Source organism: Oryzias latipes, chromosome 23, assembly GCF_053564925.1.
Source record: "Oryzias latipes strain Hd-rR chromosome 23, Olatipes_Hd-rR_3.1".
Classification (NCBI taxonomy): domain Eukaryota; kingdom Metazoa; phylum Chordata; class Actinopteri; order Beloniformes; family Adrianichthyidae; genus Oryzias; species Oryzias latipes.
This window is the reverse complement of record NC_136259.1, coordinates 18,359,720-18,386,922: the sequence shown is the minus strand read 5'-3', so window position 1 is coordinate 18,386,922 and position 27,203 is coordinate 18,359,720. Positions and strand designations below refer to the sequence as shown.

Genomic DNA, 27,203 nt, shown 5'->3' with positions numbered 1-27,203 from the left:
CCTCTTTCATTTCAAAACAGCCAAGGGTCAATCAGACAATAGTCTTGACTGTGTCTAATTGAAGTGGGAAATATTAAGGTGCAATGTTACATAGGACCTAATTGTGATTATGTTCCAGAATTAAAGCTCCTATAAGATTTAAACAGCATCCACATACCAACATAATAAATTCTAAGCTGATTATCAGTCACATTTACAGGAGTTCTGACAGGCTTCAGGAAAGGACTTTACAGCAAAGCCTCTCAAGGTTTAAGTATTCTTCAAAGTTGACCACAGGTCAAAACTAAAGGGAGTGTTGATTGCCATTGTTGTGAAAGTTGCTAAGGTTTTATGATGTCTCTTTCATTTCCATTTTGGGGCTTCTCCATTGACCCATAAAAAACCTCATTGATGCTGGAAAATATATTTACAGTCCAAATATAAGAGTGCACTAAATCTACTTGGGCCGACATGATTATTGCTTATATAAACCCTCATTTTGTTGTTTATTGAAAGTGGAAACCGGGATACTGCACAGCTGTCCAAGAGCATCTTTTATCACTCCCAAGTTTTCCTCCGCTCTCATATCAGCACTAAGCTTTTGTTTCGGACTTTTGATTTTTTAAGAAAATGGCAACATTGCGGGGAACTGTGTGAATTGTAACCAGTGTGGATGAAGAATGAGGATGCTTTGGTTTGTTTTCCTAAATTGGGAACTTGTTTCTGGTTTACTCTCTCTTCGCCCAACAGTAGCTAGGTTTGCTCCAACAGCCCCGTGACCCCAAAAGGGATTCTGCAGGTTCTGTAGATGGATGGATGGCTGTTTACTATCAACATATAAAATCCTTGCACTGAAATTGACTGTACTTTTTAAAACCAGAATGTTACAAACATTTACTGACTGCCTCTTCTCTTTCTTTTTCAGAGAAGGAACCTCCGTGTGTTGTTGAGTCTCGGTATGTTGGCCTCGTGGGGGGCCTTTCTACTGTCAGCTCGACTCTACTGGATGGGAAACAAGCCTCCTAACTTCTCCAACTCTGATAACCCAGCGGCGGACTCACCACATTTTCTTACAAGAATGCTCACATTTTTATACCTACCTGCTGCCAACACTTGGCTACTCCTCTGCCCAGACAAGCTCAGTTTCGATTGGTCCATGGATGCAGTGCCATTGGTGAAGTCCTTTGCTGACTGGAGGAACCTCCACACGGTTGCCTTTTATGGTGGATTTATCCTACTGGGTTTGGTTGGTCTTAGAGTTCCAGTTTCTCCAGCAAAGGAGTCCAATGGAAAAGAGCATGTAGCAAATGGGAAATCTGTCACCAACGGGAATGGCTACCACCCCTCTGAAACACATCAAAACTCAGAACATACCAAGATGACCCTAAATGGGTCAGGTGAACACAGTCATTGCTCTCCACCAACATCCCTGCCCCCCACTGAAAGCATAGTGCTGTTTTGTCTGGGCATGTTGACATTGCCTTTCATCCCGGCCACCAACCTCTTCTTCTACGTAGGTTTTGTGATTGCAGAACGGGTACTTTACATCCCCAGTATTGGCTTTTGCATTTTGGTTGCTGCCGGTGCTCGAACATTGTATGTGAGACTAAGGACTAGAGGGTTCAAGACTGTAATGCTGTGTTTGTGCATGGGTCTTGTGTTGTTGAATGGGCTCAGAACAGTTCAAAGAAACAAAGATTGGAACAATGAGGAGAATCTCTACAAGTCTGGAATTAAAGTGAACCCTGCAAAAGGTAACAAAGGAGCTAAAGTCGTGTCTTAAAGTCCCACTCCAATCACTTTTTGATCTATTTTCAGAGCATTCCCAGTGGTCTTTTAATAATAATTATGCGTTTTCAGAAAAATATCGAAAAATATCGAAAATTCTGTTTGTTTCTTAGGACATAGTTTCTGCAGAGTGTCTGTAGTTCATTAGAAAATTTTCTCAGAGTTCTGGGGAGGACCGTTGATCGTGGATCGTTGAGTAAGCCTGCCTCTATTTCCCATCATCCATCTGTTTGCACGCTCTCCTTTATAGCCCCAACCAAACATTAGCGGGGAAAGTTTTGAGTCAGATGTCACCTTGGACGAGAGAAATGAAGACATACATGGATCTATTTGTCAGCAAGTGGATGCATCAGAATGAAGCGGAGCAGGGAGCTCGTGGCCCGCCAATTGTAGCACCAAGGTCACTGCTACAAGCTTTTTGTCAGCCCCTGATTCACAATGATTTGAATAAAGAAATACTCAGAAATACTATTTTAATCTTAATTTTCTCTATATATTTACTCCATCATGAGAAAAAAATGCCACAAGAGGATGTTAAAAACACCCAAACCGCAATTTTTTTTTATTGGAGTGGGTCTTTAAGTTGTGCTTGTATCCACTGTGATGTTAAGCAGTGATTTCGAGTTAATTATTCATAGGTGTTCATGCATCTTGACTGCCATGTGTCTCATGCAGCCTGGGGCAACTTAGGAAATGTTCTGAAGAACCAGGGCAAGATGGCGGAGGCGGAGAAGGCATACAGAAATGCTCTGCAATACCGAGGAAACATGGCTGACATGCTGTATAACCTGTGAGTGTACCTTCTCTATTTGACAAGTTTTTATTCCTGACTTGGATTGTGAGGAAGCTGCTGCTTCTGCAAACTGAGAAACACAGGCAGAAAGAGAAATAAAAGAAAAGAAAAAAAGAGGTGCTGGATCAGGAAAGTGACAGAAAGGAAATAACTGCTCCTCCTTTCAGGCTCTTTGTACCCAATGCTACAGATTTGATTGGTCATGGTTGGCAGAGGTTTAAGGAGATTGGGAAGCTATAGCTAATCCTGCAAAGGTGGATGTCAAAAAGTGCCAAGATATCAGAGGATTTGCTGTTATATCAAACTTCAGTGACATTGGGGATGTCTGGAAGCCACAAATGCATCAAAAAGAAAGAATTTTGTGAGGTTTTGCATGAAAGTTAAAGGAAACCAAGTACTTTATTTATTTATTTATTTTTTTCCCTTTTCTATCAGGGGTCTGCTGCTGCAGGAGAACGAGCGTTTCCCTGAAGCGCTGCATTATTACAAACTCGCCATTAGCAGTCGACCGACTCTGGCGTGTAAGTATAGTCTCATTAGATGAGTTTATTCTTAGACGCGTCACTTATGTTTAATCTAGTTTTTTTTTTTAAACTTGGTGTTGGGTACACGTCGCTGAATTGGATGTTTTTAAACCATATGGCTTTTTGAATATCAATTATTACAGAGAATTGATTGAAGGTCCCACCCCAGTATTTGCCTAGGAGATTTAATCTGCAGTTTACAGATACAAAGAGAGTTTTCTGAAAAACTTGGCCAGTTTCTCTTTTTTTGTTTAAATGAACCATAATTGGGTTTTTATTTGTCTTTTTTTCTTTGAGTTTCCCATATTCTCTGTAAAAAAGAAATAATAAATGTGCGCTCCCCATCTTAATCATCCTATGCATTTGCAAGCATATTTTAAAACCTTTAGATGGTAAAAGTGGGTTTTAGTTTTTTTTTCTTCTCTTGTACTGCAGGTTGTTTGATTGATACCTTTTGTTTTTGCCTCACAGCCGCCTACTTGAACACAGGAATTATCCTGATGAATTGGGGAAATCTGGAAGAGGCCAAACGCACCTTCCTTACTTGTGCCGACATCCCTGATGAAAACTTAAAGGATCCCCATGCACACAAGACCTCCGTCACCAGCTGCCTGTATAACCTGGGAAAACTCCTGCATGAACAGGGTCACCATGAGGTCAGTGAATCCAATTTTTTGTCAGGAGGAACCAAAAAGGTTAGCTGAAAATGTGTTTTTGCTAAAATGTGCTTTCAAATCTTTTATGTGAGTAAACTAGCTTGAACTAAAACAGTTAATTTTGTTGTTAAGTGAAGGTTTATCTCCCTTTAAGTAGGTCAAGTCCATTAAAAATCTGTCATTTTACAAGATCTAAATCTTAAAAGTTATTTTCCTCATCTGAGTTCTTCTTTCATCTGCAGGAAGCTCTGTCTTTTTACAACAAAGCGGTGCAGAAAATGCCCCGTCAGTTTGCACCACACAGCCTTTTCAACATGATCGGTGAGTTCTTGCTTTATTTCTGAATCTGAATCTGGTGCTTTATGTTTGCAGAAACTGGGCTGTGTTAACTTTTGAATACAAAGTTACTTCTGAAGAAAAGAACTGGTCAGTAAAGACCCACTCCAATAAAAAAACTATTTTTGGTGTTATTTTTTAGCATTTTTCTTATTATGGAGGACACATGTTATGCCAATTAGGTTTAAAATTACATTTTTGAGTATCTCTTTTTTTCAAATTGTTGTGAATCAGAAGCAGACAAATGAAACACACTGTGGGAAAAAGCTTGAAGCAGTGACGTAGGTGAGCCAAAAGTTCTGATGCATCCACTTGCAAACAAATACATCCATGTACGTATTCGTTTTCCTCCTTCGGACTGGCATCTGCCCGGCTGGATAGCTCCAAAATTGCTCGCCATTTTTTGTTACATTGGTAGTGTTAGGTTGAGAGTGTGAGAGAGAGTGGAAAAAAAGGAATGATGGGAAATGATGTTAGCCTCACGCTGTGCCAAAAGTCCCGCCCACAACTCAGAGGTGAATTTTGCAGCTCTGCAGAAACCATGTCCTAGAAAACAACACAGTTTTTTGGGATTTGGCGTAAAAACTGCATAATTATTATTAAAACACCACTGGGAATGCTTTTACAATAGATCAGAAGATGACTTTAACATTGCCTTAAATCTTAAATGTGTGCAAAGGTGCACTTTAGAAGCTGATCCGTATCATTAATAACATTTCCTTGTTTGTTTTTGTAAAGCTAATAACTTTATTAGAACCTTAATGACATTGTTGACACGGCAGGAGAAAGTCAGCATGAACTTGACTTTTTTAGACAGATGGAGGGAGGGGCTGATGAACCTCAGTGTTTGGTAATGTCCCCACGGCTAGAGGACACGTTATAGGAGCAGATGACATCAGCCCATCCTTTTTCTCAAGAAGGGGTAAAGTGTAATCATAAGGTACAACCAAAGTATTTATTTATGTAACCATATTAAATGTAGTTGCATAATTAAGTCCTTCTGATACCCCATAAACCAAAGATCGAGGATTACTGGGAATTGTAGACTATCATTAAACATGGCTTATTCTGGTAGTTTGGCACAATTTTCTTTGCTTTTTCTACCATAATCTACTGTAACAGTAAATCCTGGGAGCTATTACAGCTGTAAGTAAGTAGTAAGAAACAGATTTAAGATTACACGGTGAACTAGAAACAAAGGTTGTAGGATCACCATAAAAAAACAAAACAACAATAGTTGATTCATGTAGGAATAACATTAAATGTTAACAAATATGCACAACAGCAGAAAGAAGGTTAACAGGAAGTAAATGACTTGCCAAATGTCAAGAATTATGTACATTCATACACACCGATGACACAGGTTTCGCTTGTATAAGAAGGATTTGTGATGTCAGATTATCTCTGCTTCGTGGGAACCTTCTGCAAAATATCTTTGAAAATCAAAATAAAAACAAATTATAAACTGAATTTCAAGCAATGCATTTTAATCTGTTTCAGGAGAGGCTTACATGAGGCTGAACCGGCTTGAGGACGCAGCCCACTGGTACAGAGAATCCCTCAGAACCAAGCCTGACCATATCCCTGCTCACCTCACTTATGGAAAACTCCTGTCCATCACAGTATGTCCCTGCAGCAGGCACCCACAGTACATTCAAAAATCCTAATGTGGCCCCAGACAGGCGTTCCCATGTGGGATATTACATCCCACCCCAAGGGAGGGAGAAAATAAGTAACATAAAAAAGATAAATTTAAGCCGGTAAGGGTTAAAGACTGTCAGTGCGGCCGTTTATTTGATTGACAGCTGCAAAGGTGAAAGAAAGTAACAAGCTTAAAGCTCAGGCACTAATGCAATAAATAACAAAACCAAAGAGGAACTTAAACTTGAGGGACATCGCCAAGGCATAAAGCATAATCAAAAACAAAGATCACACGCAGAGGGAAAACCTGGCAGTTTCCACAGGTTTCTAATGCCGAGTCTGAAAACAGGGGCCAGCTGATAAAACAGATTCCTCCCAGGAATTCAGCTGCCACTGGAACAGGGGTTGCTTGAGGCTTTTATGCTTCCCGCCCAGCCTGGTGATTGGAGGAGGGAAGGAGGCCGCAATCATCTCCTGCAGGAGGTGAAGTCAGATGGTGTGGTGGAGGCTTCTGTAAAGCACACACAAAGACACACACACATACACACACATATACACACAAAAAGGCCAGGGGCCGTAACATGGGATGAAGGGACAGAATCGAATGGTGGATAATGAACAATGGCTAAGTGATGGAACATTAAAGTGAAGCACTGATCAGAAACCCATGGGCAAACACTGTTGCTGTAATAAAGGTGTTTAACATCAACTTTTATTGAATAGAAAACAGTGGTAACAGTGATCATGGACTGATCTCTTCATTGACTGCAATTAATTATTGTTTTATGATATTTGAACAGACTTCTTTAGTTGAAAAGTTTCTCCAGTCTTCCTAATATCTCTTAAATATCCGTCTCACATCGGTTTTCTACAATAACAAAAACACAGGAGATCAGCTGTTTTTGCAGCTGAGTCAAGTTTAGGTTTAAACTTTCCACCTCTTGGTATCGTTTGAGCTCCCTCCTTCCTTATCCTCCAGCTAAGTCACAGTACCTCATTATGAGTTTCACAAACCTCAGTGCTCGGAGCGGCAGTCCTTAACCCATGTATGTGACGACATTCAATATTATAAAAGGAAGGTTCAAATTGGACTCCACCCGTGTGGCCAGATGTCTGTCCTGCTCCCTCTGGCTTGGGGTTCCAAATTCACGCAAATTCTTCAAGGCTCAAGAATCGGAAGATTGGATGGAGTTTAGACAAAAGGCCAGTGGACGGGATTATAATGTAATTGCTCTGCTTCCTTATTGAATCACTCCAATTTTGGCTGTCCTTCTGGAGTCAATTGCCAAAGCAGACAGGGGAATGAAAGGTCAGACTAAAGTCTTGCTCTGTGGTTCACCCCAAAATATGTCCCTACACTACTTATTATCCTTCAAAGTGACCTTTTACTTTATTTTTACATGGTAACAAAGTTAAAATCAGATCGTTATGTATCTGTTCAGCTAACAAGTGCAAGTGTCTCTAAATTGGATCAGTCCAACCAAGGTGACTGTTTATTGTGCCATTTGTCCCATCTGCTGGTGAAACAACAGAGTGGCACAGATTTAAAAGTGAGTTACATCCAATCAACACTTACCTATGAGTTTAACCTCAGCAATTTGTATTGCAGTTGACTTTAAATTCTTTATGCAAACAGCTTAGTAATTATGCTTTTCAGTCCTGCAAAAACATAATTACAGTGACCCTTAAATTGGCAAATAAATAGCAAAATTGTTATCTGATGTGGTTAATAAGGAAAACCTGCCCTTTCAGTTCCAATATGAAACTTCCTCTGAATGTCCTGAATGATTGATGATGGGACAAAAGATTGATCTGAAGTCTTAGAGGCAGTGTCAGCGAATCTATTCCGGCTGCTCTCCAGGCTCTATATTCACGCATTCATTCTCAGCGGCTGCAGACATGCGAAAACGCTAATGAGGCGACGCTAAGTAAGCCGGCCCTCTCATTTCTTTTTGCGTCATATATCTATTTGCAATATGGAAACAATCAGTGGTGAAGCATGAAACTGAAATTGTGGGAATGAGCCGTGTGCTCACAAGAGCACTGGACTTTTCAGGTTGTTGTCTTTTTTACTCACAGACTCACTAACAAATTCAACATCTTTACTTGTTCAGACCAAGAAAATAAAGATGATATTTGACTTGCAAAATTAAGTGAATTAAAACCCATGTGACCATGAAATAGGATAGTTGAAATGACTTGAGCGTCTTTTTTTTGTTTTGTTTTTTTCTAAAGGGGCAGAGAACAGACGCAGAGAAATATTATCTGAGAGCAATTCAACTAGACCCAACAAAAGGAAACTGCTACATGCACTACGGTAAGAAAATTAATCAAAGTGTTTATTTCTGAAGAAAACTGTATTTTGGATGTTTTTAACATGCAGCCTTTTTCTTATATAAGATGATCAGAGTGGGACTTTAACAACATCCTTAGCCCGTAAATAAAAAGATATGTTATCTTCAACTGCTATGCCCATGCATGGCTGCTGTCATGCAGCTATTAGTAACCAGACTGTGAAAAAGAAGTCTTGGTGGTTTTTTATCCAGGAGATAAACTCTCTCAGAGTTATAATAAGCTCTTAATCTCTGGCAGCCCTGCCCTGGCACCAAAATGGATCTTCCTTTTTAAGAATAGAGGGTAAAATAGGGCAATTGTTATGGATTTTACATAATTTTTCTCCTAATCTTTGCACATTTTGAACATGAATAAACTTAAATTAAACATTTGTTTTAATTGTAGATTGTTCACATTATGTTTGGGTCTTTTTCATTTTTTATCAATGCCAAATTTCTTATTTTTACGCACCAACATAATGATATCCTACTCTCCTACAACAGACTGGATTTAAACTGACCAGAAAAAGCGGCAATAATTCAAAAAGAATTTGCTGAAACTAAGTTGGATACGGTAGTTAAATTTCAACTTATTTTCATTTTTATGATATTTTATATATGTTTCTCTTAGATCAAATTAGTTAGGAATATCTCAATGAAAAACTACAACTAAAAATAAAAACTATAATGCTTTACCAATATTGACGTTTCAGCTATTTTTTTCTATGCAAAAGAATGACTAAATGTAACTAAATGTAAATGAATGGGAAGTCAGGCTAAGTCACATTATAAATGTTAAATTTGACATTCGTCTGGTCAGTTGATGGAACAGGATGATTGCTAAATAATTGAAGGATCATTTGACATACCAAAAGGAAAATTAATATTTAATACAGATGCTTTTTTCTTATAAAAAAGTCTGCCTCTAACGTTCAGAAACTGAAGCAAAGAAGGTGATGAAAACACCTGCAGGAGCAGACGTGTGCGTTACCTCAGAATAACTGAGCTATGCATTCCTATTTAAGATTCACAAAAGTCAGAGCACAACAGGAGACGCTGTTTCCGTTGTGCAGCTGTGAAGCGTTTCATGTTGATATCTCCAGGATATTCATAGGAAATGAAAGATCCTACCTTGTTGAAATAGCTAACACACATGATTCCTCCCTTTCCTTATCCATCTAACTTCCTGTATGCATTTTCTCAACTGTGATCTTTTTGTTTGGCTTTGTCAGTAGAGTTTCGTGTTGTCTTTTTCACCTCATCTGGTTCCATTTTTTTCTTCTTTTTTCTTTATTGTGTTTTTGCTGCCTCATGCAGATGATGCTTATTTGTCCTGCTTCCGCCGTTTATCTCAGATCTGTCTGTTTCCAGACCCCGGGGTCAGAGGATGAAATTCACACATGAGTGTGCGAGGACTGATATGTTTGTCTGTACTCTAAGCAGAGGATTCACACACAAAGGAAAGCTGAAATGGGTTTCTGGGAACAATGGCCGGGGGATGATGTCTCACTCTGTATCTTTCCCACGCATTTTCTATTTTATGTTGTGTATATTTTATATTTACATTTATTTATATATCAGACAATTGGAAATATCATTAAAAATGAACATATTTTTTTAAAATTGTTTTTATAGAATGATTGAAATAGTTTTGCTAGTATTGTATGGATTTGGCAGTAAGGTGAAGGACTGACATGCAGGAAAACCAGGGTTCAATTCCCGGGGGGGAATGAACAAGCAAGCAATTGACATGGAGAGCAGTTTGAGGGCCTTTGGGCAAGACCGTTAACGCTACTGCCTACCAGCATGAATGTGCATACTGTCTTGGTCAGAGGGACCATAGGCGTGAACTGGCAGCCACGCCTCTACCATCACCAAGCATGAATGAAGAGTAAATGAATAATGGACACATTGACTTGTAAGCACTTTGAGTCTCTGGAAAAGCGCAGATAAATCCAATCCATTATTATTATTATTATTATTTATTCATACGGTTGGCTAGTAAAATGCTGTGTATCTTGGTTTACCATAATTCTTACTTACATAAGATGGTATTAAAACATATCATTTGATCTTATTATGTTTTGCAATGAACTGTAATGTAAAAGTCATAAAAATGTATATTTTTGAGGCGTTTAGGTTGCAAAGTTAAGTTAATCAAGTTTCAGTGCAAGAAAATTATATACGGGTAATTTGATGTTTTGTGCCAAAGCATTTCCTGCGTCTCCCTGTTAATCTGGAGGAAGTGGAACAAGTTCTTCAGTTTTTCATTGTGTCTTTCAGGAACTGAGAGCTCAGTTTTTATCCAAACATGTAAAAAAATAAAAGTCTTTTGATGTTTTTTATTGCTCATGAATAACATTTAAAACATGTAATAGATTCAACAACTAAGGCATGTTTTTCTGTGGTTTTTGTGTTTCTCTGCCTTTACTGGAAAATAAAATTAAAAAAATAATGTGCAAAAACAAAACTCTTAGATGTAAAAATGGCCTGGGCTGAGAAGACAGTCTATTTCTAACCATTGAATTGTTTCCCCCTCAGTCTGTCTTTGAAACACACAGGAAGAGCCTATGAAGGACTTTATTGATTAGAAATCACAAAAATGTTAAATTTATTGTTGGCTTTTTCAAAGGTCTTGGAAAAAAAGGACAATTTTGTAAACAAATATTCTGTTTTTATGGCTCTATAAAGACTGTTTATTCCATCCTTTGTAGGTCAGTTCCTGTTGGAGCAGAATCGTCTGGGTGAAGCTGCAGAGATGGCAGAGAAAGCTGCAGAGTTGGATTCATCCGAGTTTGATGTGGTCTTCAGTGCTGCACATATGCTCAGGTTGGCTTAGCTGCACATCTTATAAGGAGGGCTTCCCTTGCTACAAAGTGTGTCAAAAACATGATGTAATACCTGGATTTACTGGGTTTCAGCCAAGCATCTTTAACTTTCAGTTTTTTACTTTGTCAATAAGCATGGTTCTTGTATAATTAAGACACTGTTCCAAATTTCAAATGTGGTCTCAGTCAAAAGACTTTTATAAGAGCTACACATTAGCGACAATTCGGTTTCAGTTCATTCTGGCAAAGTATGAGTCCAGGTTTTGTTGAAAAATGGTTGGAAGTTTTTTTAAAGTTTGGCAAACTAAAGTAAAGACAGATTATATGTCTTAATACGTGTCATAATAGGCTGCACCCACAGCAGCTAAGAGAATACTGGAACAAGCATCAGATTTTTCGTTTGTTTTGTTTAAAAAATCTGGTGAAATTCATTGGAGCTCTATTCTTCACCTTCACCACTTCTTAAAAAAAGTCAGAGGATGACTTCAGGAGTGATGTGACAAGCAGCTTTGGGATTTTTCTGCAGCTATTAGCAGAAATATATGCCTTTTGCGACATTTAACTTGATGCAGCATCCCTGAACCCCCTGCTTTTTTAACCTTTCAAATCTTTACAGGTTTTTCTTGTTTTCATTAGTAAAAACCTTTCTTGAATCAGAAAGGCTAACAATGCTCTGTCTAAAATGTGATTCCCTGAGTCTTAATCTGCTGTATAACGGGCTCAAAAGCAGGTTCCCAAACAAAACAAAAGCTGAGGAAGAGTCTGTAAAGCCACCATGGTATCAGATTCTAAATCCAGCATTTGGAAGGCAAACATTGCTTAAATCACAACCTCATAAATATGAATGGCCATGTCAGGGAGGCCAATCTTTTCCGTTTTATTAAGTTTGGCATAGCAAAGTCTGCTTTATATAGTTTAATGCAGCAGATGAACTGTTTCAGCTTTATGCACCCAGCTGTTTGGTGTGAGAGAAAGTACTTTTGGCATCAACTGCATCCTCAAGGACTTCCACTTCTCCTCACCTGTGGGCCATCAATCATCTATGCTACATGTTCTTGTCACAGAGTCATCTTTAGCGTTTGTCTTAATATTAATATTTTGGTTCACTCTAATCACAATTTCTTTATCTCAAATCGAATGTGTAGAAATAATTATCCAACCATATAGGTTAGTGTAAAAATGAACGTCAGAACCAAAACCTTCCAACTTTTCAGCAGCAGGTAGAACTGGGTTTTTTAAATAAAAAAACCATCAGGACGTTGGCCCTCGAAGCCTTGAGTTTGACACACCTGTCTTAAGAGGTTCATAATATTCCTCAGTTTTACCACCCGTAAAAGTGGTAAAACATTTTCTTATTGATTTGTTAAAAGTGTTTAAAATGGTGCTGCTACATTTCTGATGTATATTTTGATGATGTCCGTTTGCTTTGTCCATGGTGTTTTCTGTAAAATGAGTTTAGGTTAAAAAATGTTAATTTTAATTAATTAAAAGGAAATTCATAAAGTTATGCATTTGAATATAAATTTGCTGTGTTTGTTGAAATATTGTGACAGCTTTGCAATATTTTAGAATAGATTACTCCATATTTTTATTTTAAATACATTTCATAAATCGAACATAAAAAAACATAAAGAAAAGTGACTATAAATCTAGGTTTTGCAAAATAAGCCTTTTTAAAAGATCTTATACTTTTATGAATTAATCTAACCCTCTTTGCGCTTCTGTCTCAGACAAGCCAACCTGAACGAGGCGGCAGAGAGGCAATATGAGCGAGCAGCCAGCCTTAGACCAGATGTAAGTATCCCAACTCGCACGTCTGTTTTTACTTATGGTTTTGCACACAGACGCTTACAGCGTAAATTCTATCTACAACATACCACCCATTAACCACGAATGGAAAGGTTACATTACAGCAGTGTTGTTGCTGGCAGACAGCTGTAAAGAGAAATATTAAATCACACTCATCTCCAAGATGATGCTGGGATGTGCTGCAGCAATCGCTCAAAGAGAAGTGAGCAACCGCCCGATACTAAGGTGATATACTGGAGAGTGGCGATCGATCATGTCGGTGCAGTTAAACAGACAAAGCCTTGGGGATATCGCGTGTCTCTGTGTCAGCGCACACACATGAAGATGTTGGGAGCCGTTATATCCTGTTTCTGGTTTTGTGCACATTGCTTCCAAATGTTGTAGGAGAGGTGGTTTAGAGTCGCAAGAACCCGTCCTTGGGGGGGGGGGTGTGATTTATTCTCCTCTGCTGTGGGATGGGCTCCTCTGAGACTTAAGCACAGTCACAAAATGATTTGGTTATTTACCACATCGAACAGGGAGACTTCCCCTTTTCAAATCAGGAGCTCTAAACCTCCTGTGTCACTCGAACGGCCTTTTTCTTCATATTTACAGCATCAATGCTGGCATCGAACGAAAAGGGGAGGTTTCATCAAAAAATGAAAGCCTAGGATTTGTGGCCAGATTTCTTTCATGATCACCTTTTACCTTTGCTTCTGGAATCTTTATCTGCAAAATTTATTTTCGGGGTTTTGTTTTTTCAGGTTTTCGGCCCATTTCTCTTTTTCCTTTACCCATTAATTGTTCAAATCCACTTTGACTAACTCTTGGATTTTATTTTACGTCCCACAAATAACTTCGCCGCTAAATCTATGAAGCACAACATGAAAAAGAAGCACGTTAGCAGGGAGGGAATGTCTACTGAAGGTATCTTGTCATTGAGCAATGAGAGTTCTTTGTTTTTTTGTTTTTTTTCCTGCACACATCATACTTTATCCAGAAAATCTCAGATCATCAAAGATTCAGAGCTTGTTCTGAGAAACATAAAGTGTGTTTTATGCTACATACACACCAGGATGTGTTCAAGAATGAGCTAAACGGGGGCTCTTGCACGCGCAAATTAAAAATTGGCTGAAACCTGTTAAATCCAGGTGTAGCATAACATCGATGACACGGACTGGTATCGGTCTGATGACGGTCGGTAATTGGGGACCCCTGGTGTAAATCTCATAAATCTTGCTCCAGCCTTTTTTTTCACAGCTCTATTCCGATATATGAAAGATTTGGCGTCATATAATTTTGGCCAGGTATTAACCGCAATTAGTAATTTCTCCTTCATGATCAATTTTCAAATTTTTGGCACTTTGTGAATAACAAGGGAGTCATCCATATGTCACTACCAAATCAGAATCCCTGATTGGTCAAAGTTCAACTAGTTCAACTTTCAACGGGTGTTCAATGGATGCACATTTTGCACAAAGAGCCTGAAAACCGTCATGTGTAGGGATGTCATGTGTAGGGAGGCATGTATGTGAGACTTGTGAACGCTAAAACGCTTATTTACAGATGTTTACATAGACCTTTCATTGGAAGTCATCGCCTGAAGGCCAGTGTGAACGTAGCATCTCAAGACTTTTGAAAGAAAAATCTTGTATTATTCTTTATTCCTGCACATAGACTTTGAATATAAAGCAGTGGTTTGAGCAGAACAGGATCTGCTTACCTACTGTGGAAGCAGCAGAGATCTACTAACTGCAGGTCAATCAAACAGAAGACATTTTTTTTATTAATCTTCCGTGTTGCTTTTGATTTTTCCTTTAATCAGTCAGATTATTTCAGATAAAAAAGAGATCCTCATTTCCAAACCTGGGTGTTGTATCTCCTGGATTAGTACCCACAAATCTTACATGGATTACTAAACAGATCCAAGTTTTCCAGCTCTGTTTGGGATTTTCTTACGTCAGATTAGGGAACACAAGCCCCGACATTAGAGTGCCTTAAAACTGGAATGTAAACCATCACAGAAGAGAACGACACTTGTGCGTGTGGAAAAAAAAGATCATCTGCAAACCAGTTTCCAAGTTTCTAAGCATATGTCATGCCGCAAGGATGAGGCACTGGGAAGAAGATCAGATCTGGCAGACGAGCAGACGACTTTAATGAGATCTGGGTGTGTTTGTTATTTATTTCTCGCTGTGACTTGTATTTGTAGGAATAACCACATGGTGTTCTGGGGCCAGATGGTTTCACTTGTCTAATCAGAAAAACAAGATCTCAAAAGCCGTATCTTTCAGATATGTTCTTCCCCATCTTGAAGAACGGAGGAGACAGATTCGATTTCAGCCTTAGTCTCTAGATGTCAAATCGTGGTTTGTACTCTTCCATCACTCTTATTTCCTCTGTTTTTCCTTCCCAGAGTCCAGCTGCTTTGATGAACCTTGGCGCCATCCTCCACTTGAACGGTAAGCTTTCAGAAGCGGAGGCGAACTACCTGCGAGCTCTCCAGCTCAAACCTGACGACGCCATTACCCAGTCCAACCTGCGCAAGCTGTGGAACATCATGGAGAGGCAGGGAGTCAGGACTAAACTGGGGATGCAGAAAGTCGGCCTCTGAGATAAGAGTTCCCCTCTGTGATCGTCTCAGAGAACAAAGAAGGAAAAGAAAGAGCTGGAACCCCAAATCTCCTCCTGATGCTTGTGAAAGACACTTTAGGACTTTGGTATGCGTAGGGTCTATGAACCAGGTTCTGCCTGACACCACCAGTGCAATATTGTGGCTCAGACTACTAAAATGAAAACTATAGATAAACTCTATAGAACACTTTTGTTGAAACAAACTGCAAGATCATTTCAAAAGTTTCTGTCCTGTAACCATGCTTTATTATTTGACTGTAATCTGGAGAAGTTCAGGGCACCTCTTTGAATGAAATTTCTGCAGAAAAAGTTTGAAAGTCTAAGCTTTGTTATTCCGGATGGGTTTGATGCATCTGTTTTAGGCTGAAGAATCTGGATTTCTGTTTGCTGCTGCATGCACCAACCCACCAAGTTGTGGCCATTCAAAGTGCATCTTTTCCTCCAAGCGTAAATCTGGAATCGGTTCAGGAAAGCAGCGCAACGAAAGCATGCCGAGGAACAGGAGAATTTTGGTACCACTTTTAAAACTAAAGAAAACTTGATTGGCGTCCAGTCAGCCTCTGAAGATCGTCTGCTTTGTAAAAATGAACTTGTCAGCGGTGCCAAAGCTTGTTCTTCACACCTGTGTGCCAAGCAAGAACTGTTCTTCGTTGAATTTTTTTTTTTTTTTATGTTATGTGATTGAAATATTACATTTAATTTATTTATTAATTATTTTATAAAAAATGTCAACACTGTGTCAGAGTATATCATACCAGACTTCTCTAAACAGGCTTCACAGTCACATTCAGATGGTTTTACTTTTGCTTTGTCTCTGTCTGCTCAGGGACATCAGGTTGTGGTTCCTCGTGCAGAAATGAAGATCTGTGACTCAGAGAGAGCTTTATCAAAGTATGGCAGATGTTTTTTGTTTTTTTAAATGTGAAGATAGAAACATGTAGCTGGTTATGTATTGTGCTTTGTAAAACAACAGTGAACCCCTTTTCTGAAATAAAAATAAATTGTTTTTTTTTTGTTGCCTTGTCTTTACTCCAGCTGGTCATCCACTCATCATGCAAACACACATCAGGCTGTTTTTTTTATCATCTTTTTTAATTTCCACATCATTTTAAACGTTTGCTTTCATTAACAGGTGATAAGAACAACTCATAATTAAATAAAATAAAATTCAAAACTACAGAGATGCTTTAGTAGATCCCTATTTTTATAAGAAAAGCTGGGAAAAAAACTAACCCTAAATTAGAGTTCTTGTGTTGGGCGCGTACAATGACATCAAAGGAGGTTAGTCCTGATCCAGCGGTTTGAGCAAGGACAACTCTCAACCTAATCTCCTGGGGGGGAATGAAGCCAAGCCATCGTCTCAGGATCCGCGGCATTGACACATTGTCCACCAAATGAATGGTTGAAGTTGTAGATTTCACCATCACATCACACAGGCTAATCAAACTGGAGTTCAAATAATTGGAAAACAATTGCTATGTGTCTCTTTTCCTCTTTTGACAGGTTTGAGATGTAACAGGAAGTTGGAAAGTTTTGCCATTAAGTATTTTTCAAAATAAACAAGACAATAGACTTCCACATTAACCAGGTTGCTTTAATATTTTATTCAAAGATGTAATGCTAGGCTTTTACAGTGTCAACAGATCTAGCTAAAAAACATTATAGATTATTTTAATTTTAAAAATATATTTTTCTTTTACAACATTGGCTAAACTTAGCTAAAGTTATTATTTTTATTGTATTTTTTTTAACATTAATGCATGTTATTATTACCTTTAGTATAATCTTCTGGCACTAGATTTTGGTTGATTTATACATGTATAATCAAACATTAAATTAACAAATCAAATCACTTTATTTGCCACCAGGACTTGTTTCTTGTAGTGTTGAAGTTCAAAAGGAAAAAAAAAGTCTTTTGGTTTGATCAGCTGTATAAAAAGTATGTAACTCATAAATCCAATTTTTATGCTCTAATAACGTTTAGTGTAACAAGAAGCACCAACTAAGCAGTTGTTCCCCTTCTTGGCATTGCTTGAACATAAAGTACGCTTCACATCCATCAAACCAGACTTATTTTTAAAGAAGTCATACTGGATTTGACAAATGCAGCTCATTAGCAACTAGCTGGCAGCCATGCACCCTCCTCATTTTTATAGAACTTCGTTTTTTCACAGTTTTGAAGAAAAAAAAAAAAACAGATATTTTTTTGGGATATACCCAGTCCTAATAAAGCTAAGATGACAAAATTGCTAAAATTATCTGTCAAACTAGAATGAACGAATTTGGATTTATAATAGACTAATTACAGATGTAATTTCACATATGTTAGTTAGAGTATTCAGTTTATTGGAAAGCAAATAAATTGACTAAATTTGTTTGCAAGGTGAAGCATATTTATAGCTTTTACCAACAGCAGTTATAGAGAACAAGGTTATATGTTTTTTTTACAACACGTCTGGAACAAATCCTGCTTTTGGCTCTAGGTTTTGTCCTTGTGTTGGGTTAGGTAGGAATTACCTGAGTCATAAAAATATCCAGACCAGTTACTTTTACTTTAACCCTTGTGCTATCTTAGGCACTTTTACGTTGGAAGTTGGGTCATCTAGACCCACTAGTGCTCTGAACCTTTTTTCTGCAATGATTTGCGAACCTCACTGGTGTCCATGGATTCCATGAAATCTTTCCACCTTTGTCATGGTAAGGAGAACACGTCAATGTAAGGGTGGGGTCATCTAAGATAGCACAAGGGTTAAACATATCAGCTCTTTTTTGAAACGTTTCAAAATCTGATTTTTGTAAGTTTTAGGGAGTGGGATAAAAGAACCCCACGTCAAACTACAATTCATGACATTACAATGCTAAAAAAAACTGAAACAGAAAGAACAATTTGATGGTTTTCAGAACATCGTATCATCCAAACTAAAAAATAAATCTTTGATATGAAGAACTACAAAATGTGAATGGGATGTTTATTATTTGAAAATCTGTAAAATTTTGGATCTTAATCAAACAAAAATCTACTTTATCATAACAAAGTTCAACAATTAGAAGATTTGTTCAAAAAGTAAAGATGCAAATCCATAGAAATGTGTTATCCAGAAAAAGAGCTTTCTAAACAGACTGATTTATTTAAATATGATAAATAGAACTTCTACAAAATGTAATCGTGCAGAAACAATAATGAATAACAAAACCATTTTACTTTTGACTGTCGCAAAAAGTAATATTTTTATGTATTGCTCTACTTTTTCTGTTGCTCCCATAAGAAAGTATTAAACTACAAAACTGTTATACTTTATTTGGCAATGGTTGAAAAGAATCAGGCTTTTCTTTGGTAAAACAGGGACATCTGCTGTCCATTTATACCAACTACAGTAACATAATTTCCATTTATTCCAGATAAATAATAAAAATAAAAGAAGATAGAATTAAGCTTTGAGGGTAAACCAGTGTATTTCCAGTAAGAAATATCAAGTGTTATGTTTATGAGTTTGGTTGGGAGTCAATATGTGGCTATAAAGGTAAATGTCTTTCACTTTTTTATTTATTTTAAAAATGTAATGTATTCCTCCAATCTGCAATCATGCAAACGGTGTACAGATATTTGAATTCCAGCAAGTGTTGCTTTTAATAAAAAAAAAAACAACAATCTGATAATGTCTTGTTTGACATCTTATCTGTACTGAAAGAGATATTCCGGATAAATCTGGTTTGGATCAAATATGACATATATTTTAGGATTTTGGACATTATCCATACAGCTGTTGTTAACATTTTTAGCCTTTCCATGATCTCATTTTTCTTTTTAAATCAGATTGTCCAACCTGCGATTTCCCAACCAACACCCTGGCCAAAAATTGTATTTTATAGTTTCCCCAAGTTTCCAGGGAGCGTTGACCCACTGAACGGTGCTGCACAATCTGCACAACTTAAGCTGTAACTGTCTGCAAATCATGCATGCCTGGCAAAGTATATTCCTGCAACAACAACAAAAGGAAACTAGTAAACAATGGGTTTCCTTAAATATTTATATTTGCTACCTTTGCCATGGACAGCTAAATGCAAATCAAAGTTATACTTGAAGATGTTATGAACATTTTTGACATCAGTTCCATAAAAAAGGCGTCTTTCCTAGATTATTTTGACACACTGAAGCCTCATCAGCTGTTTTCTTTTCCTTTTACATAAATACAGAAAATAATTATTAAGTAGTTAATCAAAACAGAATGTAAAAAAATAGGGGGGGGAAAGAAAACAAATTAGTCCCTACAATTCTGTATCCTGTATAGTACTATAATGGTTCTGTTCAAGAGTCCCTCTAGAACCACATCATCTGCAGCAGTCTGGTATTCAGCTGTGAGTTTGCTCAGAGGGTTCAGCTTACAGTACATGTTTTACTTTTGCATTTGGGAAAATGTGAAAAAAAAGGTTTTGAATGAAAAGAATTGGTGGAAGATACTTCAACTGAGGTACATTTTCTGCATCTATCCTGGTAAAGATTCTCTTTGTGAATTCAGTTTCGCTTCAGTTCTTGTCCACACCTGGTACGGAACAGAAGGCTCCATTCTTTCCCAGAACACTGGTGCAGAACTAAAACAGGAGCCGCTGAAGGGAAGAGAGCTTGGGCTTTCACTCGTCAAGAAATCAAACTGTGCTGCTGTGAGCCACAGGGAATGCATCTTTTATCTCACCTTGTCTTTATGCTGTGGTCTCGTCTTATTCATCTCTGCCTTCCTGAGGCGAGGTCAGTCTGCAACATTATTGCTACAGAAAGACAAATATCTACCTGCTTCCTTCCACTCCTTTTAAATCAGATCTGTGAACATGAAAAAAAACAACTCCCATTCAGTCGGATTAGAATAAAAAGATGACACAGGGTGCTATATTGAAATTTTATTAATTGGCACATATATTCATTTCACTGCAGCTCTGAACAAGGATTTTTTTTCTTGCATCGCGAGCGGCTTAAAGTTTCAAAATGCATTTCCTATTCGTCTCTTCTACATGGCGACTTCTTAACGTTCTGAACAAGACGGTCCCAAGAAGAGAGTTACACAATGAGTCGAAAAGACACAGAAAAGCAATAAACACTGGGTGGTATGCTAAAGCACTCGTGTGCTGGCAGCTTGGCTCTTTTTTTTTTTCTTTTTCAAATGTACACATAGGGCAAAAATGGAACTTTCTTGGTCCTCAAAATAAGGAGTCGAAGTGCGATGATGGTCTTCTCTGAGAGAAATCTCATTTGAAACGACAGAAAGTTGATAGGACAGTGAACGTAGCGTCCAAACTGTGAGGCTGGGAGATGACGAGAGAACATGACATCAGAACCCAAATGTCAGTGTGACACAGTTAAAGAACCTTTCACAGAAAGGATGAAAAGTGCACTCATGTGTGGCTCGAGGATGAAGAGGTAGAAGCTTTTGTGACAAAAATAAATAATCATAAAAAGCTCAGGGGACGGCACTAGTCAGCACAATAGACTATGAACATTTCTGAATAATACTTGAAATGTTTAAATCTCATCATAACCCATAAGAATCAGAGAGAAATTAAACTCCCACAGTTGTTAAATGAGGGAATATTCTAGAAGACTTATTGGTGCTCAGACTCTCATCTGTATTGCACTGCATCCAGTGCGTCACAACACAAAATAACTCCATTTTTGGGACGATGCATGTGTGCGGCACAGTGCGTGTAAAGGAAGGGGTGTGGCCTAAGGTTTGACATCACTTCGAATCTAAAAGCTGCAGGAGTGACTCTAGTTTTGACTGTTCACATGTACGTTGAACAAGCAAGTTCCTGTAGATGGTTCAAACTGAATGAAATGTGCGCGCTTCAGTCAGAAGATCCCGATCCTGCTTTTTCAGACTCTCCAAAGGCACTTTGATCAATTCCCCTTCCAGTCAGGCAGTTGCTCCAAATGGAACAAAGAAAAAGGCCCATCTCTGAAGATGTTTTTCGGTGCGTTTTTCCACCATTTCATCTTTTTTAATTGCTCAGAGTCAACAACAATAAAAAAAAAGAGAAGAGTTTTTCAGTAGAATTCAATCAGATACTCCGGATAAATCTGATTGCTGTCAAAAATGACATAGATCTTTGGATTGGCCATGTCGTCCACACAACTGTCATAAAAGTTAGTGAAGCTGGCATCCTTGGAGGGAGGTCTGCAGTACATGGGATGGCCCACCGTGTACTCTCCGACGAGCACTCTGGCCAAGAACATGGTCTTAAAATGCGGCTCGCTGGCAAATATAGGCGGCGTGAGTCCGTGTCTCTGTAAGGTTGTGTTGTGTTTCCCTGTGGTGTGGCAAAACTTACTGGAGTACTTGGCATCGCGGGCAAAGTAGCTCCCTGTGAAAAGCAAAGAGAAAATCAATCTCTTATGCGAAGGACGAGGCGTTTTTCAGGACGCAAAGGGGTGTACCTTTGCCATAAACATCGCCATGACTCCCAGTCAGCCGCCAGTCAAAGTTAAATGTACATATAGCTTGTATGTTGCTGTGTCCTGTGCCGTGAAACAGCATTCGCTCCTCAATGTCCAATGTTCGCTTGACTTTTCGCAGCTGCGTCTTCTTCCTTGTGGGAGAACAAAAAACAAACGATGACACAGCATTTATAAAAGCTTAAAGAAACCCACTAAAAACCACAACAAGATTTATGTTAAAGTGGTTTCAGATGCTCCACACAAATACAGGAGGCGGTTTGGAGGAAATACTGATATTTAATCACCTTTTAAACTTTTCAAACAGGGACTAACACGCTTAACCAAACTTTTGTTTGTCCAGAAAATCTTGGCATTTTAAAAAGACACCAATGAGGAAACAGTTGATCTATATGTGATTTATGCATAAACAATCTATGTACCTGCAGAAAAACTCCCACAAGTCTAAGTTCTGGATCCTCTGGATAGATTTGATTGGATGATCCATGGTCCTTTCGTAAAGTCTGGCTACTTCTTTAAACTCATATGTGTCTCTGCCAAGCTGAATAAGCTGCAAAAACACATTTTTTTTTAGAGTCAACACAAAACCTTTTAAAATCCAATAAGAAGAGCAATAAAATTAAAAATGAATTCGTAGTATTACTATGAATTCATACATTTTTCTTGCATTAAAAAAAAGACAAAGAATGCTTTGGTTTCATTTTTCCCCACAAACTTTTCATTTTCATTTTAAATATAAATGAAAATAAATATTGCTAGTAAAAAAACTAGACTGTATTTTAAAAATGTTGTATAATGAAAACACAAAATAATTATTATAATAATAGATCGGATTTATCTGTACTATTCCAGACTCTCAAAGCGCTTACAGTGTGTCCATTATTCATTCACTCCTCATTCATACTTGGTGATGGTAGCCACTGTTGTAGCCAAGGCTGCCCTGGGGCAGACTGACAGAGGCTAGCTGCCAGTTGGCGCCTATGGACCCTCTGACCATCACCAGGACATTCATATGCATTCAGACACCAGTGGAGTAACACTGGAGGCAGGGAGGGTGAAGTGTCTTGCCCATGGACACAACAACAGTTGTAGCGGGGATCGAACCACAGATCCTTCGACCTGCTCAACCACTTCTCTTGCTACTTTTTGTTTACTTGATTTGCATTTTGCAAAACTGAGCTAAAAATTCAACATTATATGCGCACCATTAAAACGTAATAAATAGAACTGTAACAGAGTGTGTTTGGTTCAATATCAGCTAGACCAAAACTAAAAATCTGTTAGAAGAGCGATAACTGTACCTGAATGTGGCTATCTTTCTGCTCACCTGGTAAGGCTCGTCTGTATTGATCCTCTCCCAGTGACAAGGAACAGGTAAGGCGAGGTTATCGCAGATAAACCTGATTTGTAAGACATCGTAATAAGGATTTGTTGTTTGTTTTATTTTATTTCAAGCAACTTCAGCGATAAAAACAAAGTAAAAAAACACGACAAGAACAAAAATTTGTTGATATAGGAAATGGATTTCAGATATTAATCCATAAATTGATTAGAAAATAAAAAAAGGAACGAAAAATTCTGCTTTTTTTCTTTAGATTATAATCACTACTAACCATAAATATCAATTTTGCAGATATAAATATAGTACACCCACATGGCACACTGATTCCATTAAACACAATGATTGTCAGAGTGGGATTATTTTATTAAAAGGGATTGGGAAAAAGTAAATTAAAATAATCTCACCTCTGTTAAATGCAGATTGAAAAGGGAAATGCAATTTGTAAAGCTGCTTTTATTCTTTTGTGAACCAAATTCCTCATTTGACAAGAACAAAAACCAGATACAAAAAAAAGGCAGTTGTTCAAAGTAAAATAACAAATGTTACCTGAAGCCAGTTGCAGAATGGAGGGAGCGTTTAATTGGCCTCTGCTTTCCTGTTGTCACGTTTATCTGTCGCATAACTGGAAAACCATTGCATAAAAGATAAGAAAACGACAAAAAAATAACAGTTTGCAAATAATTTCCTTGTATGTTTTCTCACCTGAGAAGTCGAGTCTGTACGTGTACTTGGCGGTGTAAAATTCCATGATCCCACGCTGGTTCCTGTTGTAGCACTGTTCGATCTGAGCACTCGTCACTGAACAGGCTGCACTTGGATCAATCTGACAGAGACAAGAAAAGAGGAAAATAATAGTATTTCATTCACGCCAGCCATTGCAGGGCCACTACGCTGCAAGAGGCCCACTCCACCACCCCCAATGTCTTAGCTTTACCACACAATATATTTTTTTACATCTGGAAAAACGAAAATACTCATTAAATGTCTCAAAATAACAAAAAAAAAATTTGAGATGGATTGCCTAAATAAATTATTTCAAAATGCAACCACCAGATACTTAAATTGTCACATGAAATAGGGGAAGAAAGTGAAAAAACGTTTTTTTTAAATTGTTTACTTTTTTGATATTGATGTAAGAAATCAATAACCTCAAAATAAATTTACAATTTATTGTTTACAATAAAAAATTACATTAAAGGAGATTAGGATTTTTAAATATAAACATGTCTTTTTGGTAACAAACCTACATTTGTATTAAAATATGTTCTCCAAAATGAGTTTTTTTTTTCTGTTGAGATTTTTTTTTCAAACAATTAACTAATTTAGTGCACAGTATTTTTTAAATTCACATACAGGAAATTGTAAGTATTTTAAGCTATGGGTAAAAAAAAGAAGAGGAACAGAATTATTAAAGTCCTACTTCAATCATCTTTTGATCTATTGTAAACGCGTTCCCAGTGGTCTTTTAATTATGATTATGGTGTTTTTAGCAAAAAACCTGTGTTGTCTTTTTAGGACAAAGTTTCTGCAGAGCGGCAGTACTTCAGAAATTTGCCTTTGAGTTGTGGGAGGAACTGTTGGTGCGAGTAGGCCCATCTCGTTTCACATCATCCATCAGTTTACATACTCTCCTGCTAGTCCATCACACCGGCAACCTAACATTAGCGGTTCAACAAAGATGGCGAGCAATATCGGAGCCGTACAATTTAGAGCCAGATGCCAGCTGAGATGAGGAAAACAAAGACGCACATGTATGATGAATCAGAATGGGAGGGAGCTTGTGGCTTGCCATAGTGGCTTCTACGTCACCACTACACAAGCTTTTTCCATCAGCGCTTTTTGCTTGCTCCTGTGTCACAACGATTTGAATACAGGAATACACATAAATAAAATGTTGAGCTTAATTTTCTTTATGCATGACATCCATCATGAGAAAAATGCTACAAGAACATGTTTAAAAAAACACAAACAACTTTTATTGGAGTGAGTCTTTAAATACTTTGTTTTTGAAAGACAGTATAGCTGCCCAAAGCTTTTGGATCTCAGAAAATTTGGTAAAACAAAATACAAACTTTTTATTATTTTTTTCTGACAAGTTATTGAATATTTTTGACAAGTTTATCCAAAAAGGTGACGTGATGTAAACTACCTCAAACATATGCCATACTCCACACTCGGCTAGGTAGAACCAGCACCAGTTGGATTCGGAGGTGTCCATCTCCTCAATCTCAGGGGACTCCTCCTCTGACGACCTGATGGCTAACATAGCTAAATCTGAAATGAACACAAATAACATTATACAAATGCGCTTCAAGGCAATCTGTAACTGAAACAAATGACAGGAGAGGGACTCCGACTTGTGTTTGACACATTAGACAAACCTAACATTGATGAGCAGTGTTTAAACCATAGTCGCGGGGACATTTCATCCTGTAAACAAATCAAAACAACACAGGAATTCGCTGTATCAAGCTAGCTCACATTAGCAACTGTCGCTTCAACTCAGCTTAAAATACAATCCTATTAGTCTGCTGTTGTGTCTTTTCAAGAGAAATATAAAAAAGGCCGTGCTCTCTGCCCAGAAAATCTGCCAAATCACGCATTCATTCTATTCTTTTGAAGACTGAATCATTTTCCTCCTCAAATCCGTTGTTTACTTTCACTTCCTGGTTTTGTTACTTAGCGACGCAACAGCATGACGTTGACTTGTGGGCTCCTCCTCTATCGCCCGCTTGTAAATGCCCTGAGCTGGTTCTGTCAGGCACAAATTTCAATGAAGGAAAGTGTTAGGAGGAGTCATTAAGATTCGTGTTTTTCAGTCAATTAATGATGGCTAAAACAACCATTTGATTTTAACTATATATTTCAAGTTTGGTGATACAAATAAAATCGAGAATCTATGGAAAAACAAAATGTAATCCACTTAAAACGAGAGAGTGTTAGAACATTCCAAAAGCCAACATGGCACATAAATTTAACAATACACAGACAGAAAAACGATAAGTTCAGCAGTAAAAGTATGATAAAGAATTCAGATCTTAACTTCCATTGTCTATTCAACTATTAGTTAAAAAGGTACATACATTTGTTTTAAAGTCCCACTCATCTCTAGTGGTCTTTTAACTATAATAATACTGTTAGTAGGCAAAAAAAAAAAAAAAAAGTGCCATTTCCCAGGAAATAGTTTTGCAGGTCGGCAGTACCATATTAGACATTTTCCTCTGAGCTGTGGGCGGAAACGTTGGCGCAGAGCAACCCCGCCCCCCTTTCCCTCCCTGTTGCTTAGAGCTTCTGGCCCGTCGTATTACTACATCACAAATACATACTTTCATCATCTGCATTTTTTGTCTGCTCCTGATTCACAATGATTTGCATGAATAAATACTCAGAAATGCATTTTTAAGCCTAATTTTATATTATACACGCCTTCTATCATCAGAAAAATGCCACGTGAACGTGCTAAAAATTATTTAAAAAAATGACTGTCAGAGTGGGTCTTTAACTTTGATCCAACAATCTCTATTAATCTGGTGGTCCCAAAATATGTGTGTTAGGTCTCTTTTTTGTTGTCTTCAGGGACAGACACCACCATGCCTACGCACTGATCCAGTGTGGGGACTCAGGCCACAACCTCAGACACAGCAGCCCAAAAGCATCCACATACACAGGACACACTTCCACAACAGCTTCTTCCCAGCGGCAGTCAGAATCTTAGCACAGGACATGAGAGAGGAAAGAGTGAACCACACATAATCCCCCCTGCAACACAATTTACTTATTTATTCAGTTGTTTAAGCTATTTAACTGTATATAGCAAAACTGTTGTTAAACAACCGGGACACCAAGTGCAATTTAGAACAATGAACAACTAAAATATGTCACAGCATATAACATGACTATTATACAATGTGCAATAATGACAAAGGTGGGACTCTACAATATCCAATAAAATATATTTCTCCTTAATTAAATTCCTTTTTCTCATTTCTATTTTATGATCCTTGTTCAAGTTCTGCTGTTTTGTTGCCTTCTGTAATCAATCCGGACTCAAGAGCTGCCAAAGAAAAATTCAAATGTACTTTTTTCTAAACCTTAAACATGTACAAAAGACAATAAACT

General features: G+C 37.8%; 2 protein-coding genes across 2 annotated transcripts in view; one reads left to right on the top strand and one right to left on the bottom strand.

The window, feature by feature from the left end:
* Nucleotides 1–16,310, top strand: part of LOC101154996 (protein O-mannosyl-transferase TMTC2) — a 50,825-nt gene extending 34,515 nt beyond the window's left edge. The window contains exons 3-12 of the mRNA XM_004083163.5: nt 905–1,733; nt 2,443–2,557; nt 2,996–3,081; nt 3,556–3,740; nt 3,983–4,061; nt 5,577–5,698; nt 7,953–8,034; nt 10,765–10,879; nt 12,609–12,672; nt 15,083–16,310. Of these exons, the coding sequence (XP_004083211.1) occupies nt 905–1,733; nt 2,443–2,557; nt 2,996–3,081; nt 3,556–3,740; nt 3,983–4,061; nt 5,577–5,698; nt 7,953–8,034; nt 10,765–10,879; nt 12,609–12,672; nt 15,083–15,280 (1,875 nt within the window). The 3' untranslated portion in view covers nt 15,281–16,310. The remainder of the gene's footprint in view (nt 1–904; nt 1,734–2,442; nt 2,558–2,995; nt 3,082–3,555; nt 3,741–3,982; nt 4,062–5,576; nt 5,699–7,952; nt 8,035–10,764; nt 10,880–12,608; nt 12,673–15,082) is intronic.
* Nucleotides 16,311–20,178: 3,868 nt separating this feature from the next.
* On the bottom strand, nt 20,179–25,487 carry parp11 (poly(ADP-ribose) polymerase family member 11). The gene is made up of 8 exons (XM_004083049.5): nt 25,466–25,487; nt 25,234–25,358; nt 23,787–23,907; nt 23,631–23,706; nt 23,070–23,142; nt 22,165–22,292; nt 21,725–21,876; nt 20,179–21,651 (listed from the first exon to the last, which is right to left on the bottom strand). Exons 1-8 carry the CDS (start codon nt 25,470–25,472, stop codon nt 21,335–21,337), a joined length of 999 nt encoding a protein of 332 aa, XP_004083097.2. The 5' UTR covers nt 25,473–25,487; the 3' UTR covers nt 20,179–21,334.
* Between the last annotated feature and the right edge of the window lie 1,716 nt (nt 25,488–27,203).